Source organism: Grammomys surdaster, unplaced genomic scaffold (assembly GCF_004785775.1).
Source record: "Grammomys surdaster isolate TR1022 unplaced genomic scaffold, NIH_TR_1.0 132, whole genome shotgun sequence".
Classification (NCBI taxonomy): domain Eukaryota; kingdom Metazoa; phylum Chordata; class Mammalia; order Rodentia; family Muridae; genus Grammomys; species Grammomys surdaster.
The window spans coordinates 2,396,429-2,402,341 of NW_021604590.1; the positions used below are offsets into that span (position 1 = coordinate 2,396,429).

Consider the following 5,913-nt stretch of genomic DNA (forward strand, 5'->3'; position numbering starts at 1 on the left):
AGGTGAGTGTCGCTCAACTGAAGCTGCCTGGTGACACTGGCTTACCCATCGGGTTTTCAGGTCTTGTCTATCTACTTGTCCAGAAAGAGAACTAGAAAGAGTAAGAATCGTCCTCGGTGCTATGGAGATCATTCTGTGCGGCCAACAGTGGGCAGGTCCTGCTACAGCACAGAGCTTGGCTTTTGCTGTTTATTAAAACATTTCACAGTTCCTGCCACTTTCAGTCTGAGCTCAGGCTTGTGCTCCTTCCTTTGTTTAAAAGACATAAGGAAATAATCCCTTGACGACCTAAACCATGACACATTCAGGCCTCACACTCGTGGGATTTTCACAGGCACCTGGGAGGGAAGAATGGATACCTCAAGTAGCCTGGTTCTCTTTCGGCTTCATGGGAGACCTCAAGGGGAATTTAAGACCTCCTTTGTAAACTTAAAAATTAGTTAGAATCCAGGGAGAGATTTCAGACAGGGTCATTAGTTTCTATTTGCGAAAGGAATTGATTGGGTCTTGGTTTCGCAGTTGAAAGTCAAACAGCGCATTGAACAAACAAAAGGCAAACTTCAGCACCTTTAATTTCCAACAACACTCGGGAGTGAGCGCACTCAGACACCACAGTTTTAACGCTACGTCAGTTATTTAAACCGAAACTAGTTTATAGTTTCAAGCAGTGGGTTTCAAAGATAAAGAAAAAAGAAATAAAGTCATGTCCTCAAAAACCCTCCCTTCTCCAATTTCTACTAAATATTAGACTACACTGTAGAAGAAGGGGTTAGACCCTAACATGGGAAAATGCTTTTCTCAGATAATGTCCTCCTTCTCTTCTTTTTCCTCCTCCTCTTCTTCCTCCTCTTCCTCCTCCTCCTCCTCTTCCTCCTCCTCTTCCTCCTCCTCTTCTTCCTCATTCTCTTCCTCATTCTCCTCCTCTTCCTCCTCCTCCTCTTCTTCCTCCTCTTCTTTCTCATTCTCCTCTTCCTCATTCTCCTCCTCTTCCTCCTCCTTCTCTCCTTCTCCTTTTTTTTTTTTTTTTTTTCTAGGCAGGGTCACTCCATGTAGTCCAGGCTATACTTGAATTCTTTCTTTTCTCTCCCTCACCTCTCTTTGAGACAGGGTTTCTCTGTGTGTCCCTGGCTGTCCTGGAACTCACTCTGTAGACCAGGCTGGCCTCAAACTCACAGATATCCACCTGCCTCTGCCTCCAGATGGACTTGAATTCTTGATCCTCAGCGTTGGCTGGAGTTCTTCAATTTTAGATTCCTACATTCAAAAGCAAAGTCAGTTTGGGGACTGGCTGAAATGTTTAAAGAGTGGGGTGAAATAAAACTGGCAAAAGGCAAGTCATGTGAAGAGATGAGGTAGGTAGTGAGTGGCTGTCCAAGCCATCAGACCTCCGTGCCCTCTGGGAACTCTGTCCGTGGATCCTTTCACTTCTGGAACAGTCTCAAAGGCAGATTCTATTGTGCTATTTGGTGACTAACGCAGCAAAATCAGAAACGATGCCTACCTGCATACTCATTTGCAAGTCTGCTGCATATAGGTGGATACAATTTGCCAAGATGTCAGAGGAGACTAGGAAGGAAGCACCATGGATACAGTTGACATCAATGACTGCAAGTCCTCTTTGTAAGCACAGAACAGAGTGGAAAGTGAGCGTGACAAATAGTAACCAAAGTTAACTGCAGAGAGAGGACAGAGGTGGCGTTGAAGACACCCCACATGGGTCTGCGGTTTAGATTCACACCTGTCCCTTAGGAATTGTGCCACTGTGGCAGGTAACTGAACAGAAGGCGAAAATTTCTTTTCCCTTTTTTTCTCCCACCTCCTCTTTTCTTTGTGGTGCCGGGTATTAGATCCACACACACACGCTGAGCACACTCTCTGCTGCTGACATATGCTCCGAATCCCAAAGTACATAGTTGTTATTGTTGTTGTTTTTATCATTGTGGGAATGGAATTAGAAACACAAAGCACAGGTCTGATTTTACCTTTAGGACTGTTTGGGAAACACAAAGGGGGACACGTTATGCAAAGAAATGAAAGTGGTCAAGATATATATATGTGGGAGGGGCTTCCAGTGACTTTCATAATCCTTACCTAACCCTTCGAATGGTGGGGTGGTAAGAATACCTGAATCAAAACTCTAAGCTTATGTGACTATCAGTGTAAGACCTCAGTTCTTCAATTCTGAAGTCCTTTAGACAGGATCTCCTACAGCCTGCACAGCACTGGGCAGGTAGTGTAGTGTGTTGTTACAAAGGAAGTGAGAAAGATAACTTACTGAGTTGTTGAGCTACCCACTTCCAAAGACAACCACTTAGATTTTAGAAAACCGGGGCTTCAGTAAACACCCAGGGACCTGAAAGCAGTGCATTGATTATTTTATTAATTCTTTCTTTGTACATGATGGGAAACGTTCACCTATTTACAGGTTGTTATTTTTATTTATTTTTTGTCCACACACAATCTAGGTAAATAAGCCTATGAAATTCCAATTCAGAAAGCCATAAAAATCTTCCCCACCCCTCCATCTGAAGGCTTTCAAATGTATCCTTTTTTTCCCCAAACCAAATTAATTTTTAAAAATTACATTAGGGAATTCAGATATGCTAATGATTTACATTCCAGTTATTTAAAATATGCATTTAGACATGTTCTTAAAAAAGAAATGGTAAATTCACAAGGATAGGGCTTAAATTAAAGCAGTACTTCACAGTAAAACATTAAGGGAACATCTATAAATAACAGAAATATATTACAAATAAATTAGTTCTATTTACCATTTCAAATATTAAAAATCTTTAATCCATTTCTTCATCTCTCTTTACAAAAAGGTTATGTGAATTGTATGGAAACATCTGCAAAAAATATAATAAATACTTGATTTCTTTGAATGTATTTTTGTTGTTGTTTTTTTTTGATGAGGGAGACAAACTTCTTTTGTAATTCGCCCCGCCCCAAGAAAATGCCCAACACCTTTATACCAAAGTTAAACAAAATAAGTAATTTTTCAGGGTACATACACTGTTCATTATGAACTAAAAAACGTCTCTACAAATTACATCAAAAAGAAGAACGCAACAAAGGTTATGTTCCCGCTGTCAGTTTCCAGGTTCCAGTGGGTAACAGGCTGTATCGTGTGGGGGTCATGTCCTAACATCAATAATTAGCTTTTTTTTTTTTTATAAAGTGTTTGTACAGTTTAAACTGTGTTTCTCAGGAAGGCAAAGGTTCTGATGCCCTGCAGGCGTTCAGCTAAGAGATTTAAAATTCTTACCAAAAATAGCTTATGAATATACAAATGCCATTCACTTAGACAAGATAAATAGATCTTTTCTTGTCTCTCTTTAAAATAGCCTGGGCTAAATCAGTCCCCAAGGAAAACATTGTTGGAGGATCTGGAATCCCATCAGCACTGATCTCAGCGCTACCTCAGGGCAAGGAGCTGCAGTAGTGAACGAGGGGTCAAAATGGGACTAGAATGGGACCAGAATGAACGTTGATTCCTGTGAATTCCATGTCTTTCTTGGTTACGTTTGACCATGGGCTACCCAAGTGAAAGTTGGCCTTACTCCGGAATTCTTCTTCTGATCTTACATTGCTGCTCAGCTGTAAAGAAAACATGTATCTTTTTTTGAAACTAGCTAATACTTGAAGCTCAAAAAATTCTCTGCTCCAGTTTGACACAGCGCTGACTTTGTCTGCCCTAGTTAAAAGTTGTTGGTGTTGGTTTTGTTTTTTGTTTGTTTTTTTTGTTAAATAAGTTATAGCCCTTTTCTTGTAAACCACAGCAGTAAACATTTGTGCCCTGTTGATGAAGGTACCTCAAAGCTTCCATGGCTCTGAGAGGTAGCGAATTCTCTAGTGGTTTTAGAATATGTCTGAAAATACTGGTTGCCAGAACCCATCGCTTCTGTTAATTTTGTAAAGAAAATTAAATTAGCACCTGGCCATAAGAGTGGTTTTTGTTTGTTTCTTTTTCTTTTTTTTTAAGTATTCACTGATGCAAGCATTTTATTTTCTTTTAAGTCTTTCTTTTTTCTACGGTAAGTGTCTAATTCTTTAGGTTACCAGCTTGACATGCTTTGGCTGATGCGTTCAAACTGCCACATTCTGAATGTTTAAACTGCTACAAGTAAAGGGCATTTGAAGACTTCAGCTAGAAGCTACTGCACACAGCCCATCAACCATGACTAAATTGCAAGCCAACAGGAGCCTGGAATCCACCCAAAGGCTTGGATTTCTATCAGCGTTTATGAGTGCCCACTGCTCTGCCTCCTCCTAGTTCTTGACCCCTGCATATCATATGACTTCTCTCAATACCTGGAACTTCAGGATCAGAACAACAGCTCTTTGGAATGAGGCAGCATGTCAACTGGGGTAGAAAACCTTTTATTTTATTCATTTGACATAGAACAAAATCCTGTGCTGGGGAACAGGTGAACTCTGTATTGGAGTGAGAGGAGTCCAAAGGAGAAAAACACCCCCGAACTGCGAAGGGCTGGGCTGAACTAGACTAGACGGATGTGTGGCATTCAACGGGTGGCGGGAGAACCTGAACTCTCCTCTGGAAATGGCCTTGCCGCCCCTCAGAAGCAGAAACGTTCTTCCGTGCGTGAAATCCTAAGTGACCCCACCAGGATGGACGCTGAACTAACAGAACCAACTCTTTCCCACCCTCCCATTTAAAAACCATTGCTATGATATTATAATACACAGAGTACAAGAAAAGTTAATTAAAAAAAATTTCAGGTCTAAAATTTTCTTAAGATAAATAAATGGATTCTTTATAGAGGATCTTAAACCACCGGTGTTCCCTTTTGCCTTAACTTGCTTCATTTTATTGCCTTTCAGAATAGATTGATTTCCCTGAAAGATCGAATTTACAATCTTCTGCTGATTGAAACATTTGAAGCTGTGGTTGATGAAGTACCAGTGAGGCAGTTTGTACAGCTGCGAGGGCACAGATGCATATACCTGCGCGCTCCGCCCTCCTCTCCTACACACCCAGGCCCCCAACCTTAGGCCAGCTTGGTCCCCACTCTGTGTCACCTTGATTCTAATTAGATGGTGTGATTTCTGAGATTAGAAATAAAGCGCTCTCTGCTTGTAAAAAAATAACCGTTTGGGGGGGGCAAACAAAGGGAGTCGGAGCCCTCGTTTCTTTCACGTGGAAGACGGTAAGTCCCAAAAGATCACCCTATGTGATACTGGGTTTCTGAAATACCCTATGGTTTTATATTGCTGAGTTCTAGGGACACACTAGCTTGAGAGAACTGAGGAGGGTGAGTGACCTACAGGTGTCGTTTTTTCTACACAGGTGGGTTTGCTTGGCCCAGAAAATAAAGGGTTTGAATGTCTGCATGAGGCTTCAGGACGGGGGAGCGAAGCTCGGTGGAGAAGATGGGCAAAGTGGTCCAGGAAGCGGGGCGGCCTGGGGACGGCTCCTGCGAGGTGGACAACTATGCCACGATGGTGGCGGTCACTGAGCTCAGAGACGGAGGGGGCGGGGAGGCGGCCGAGGACAGGGATGCGGGACGGTCCTTGGCGGCGCTCAGAGCCGGGTCTGCGCCTCGGGGATGTAGATCTCGATGCTTTCGGCGCTCTCGGTGGCCGAGTTCTGGCGGACCGACGCGGCGCGCTTGGCGGCCATCAGGCGCTTGCGGGCCTCCTGGCGCTGCGAGCTCTCCAGCGAGCGCTCCCGGATCAGCGGCGCGGGGCCCTTCGCCGGCTTCTTTGGCACTGGAGGAGGGGCCCTTCGCTCCTGATCAAAGCAGAAGGTTCAGGACATTACACAGCTTCTCAGGATAAGCTTGGGAAAGACTGGGATAGGTCAGTAGTTTGAACGCACACACGCGCGCGCGCGCGAGCGCACACACACACACACACACACACACACACACACACACACACACACAC

At 43.6% G+C, this 5,913-nt stretch overlaps 1 protein-coding gene across 8 annotated transcripts in view; it reads right to left on the reverse strand.

Moving 5' to 3' along the window:
- Positions 1-4,365: 4,365 nt before the first annotated feature.
- The window catches only part of Dlgap1 (DLG associated protein 1), a 504,138-nt gene continuing 502,590 nt past the window's right edge, over positions 4,366-5,913 (reverse strand). For 6 of the 8 annotated variants that reach the window (XM_028762195.1, XM_028762196.1, XM_028762201.1 and 3 more), the window contains one exon: positions 5,549-5,758. In XM_028762195.1, the coding sequence (XP_028618028.1) occupies positions 5,549-5,758 (210 nt within the window). Of the gene's footprint in view, positions 5,759-5,913 lie in introns of all 8 variants that reach the window. The other 2 variants (XM_028762194.1, XM_028762197.1) reach the window with 1 other exon arrangement.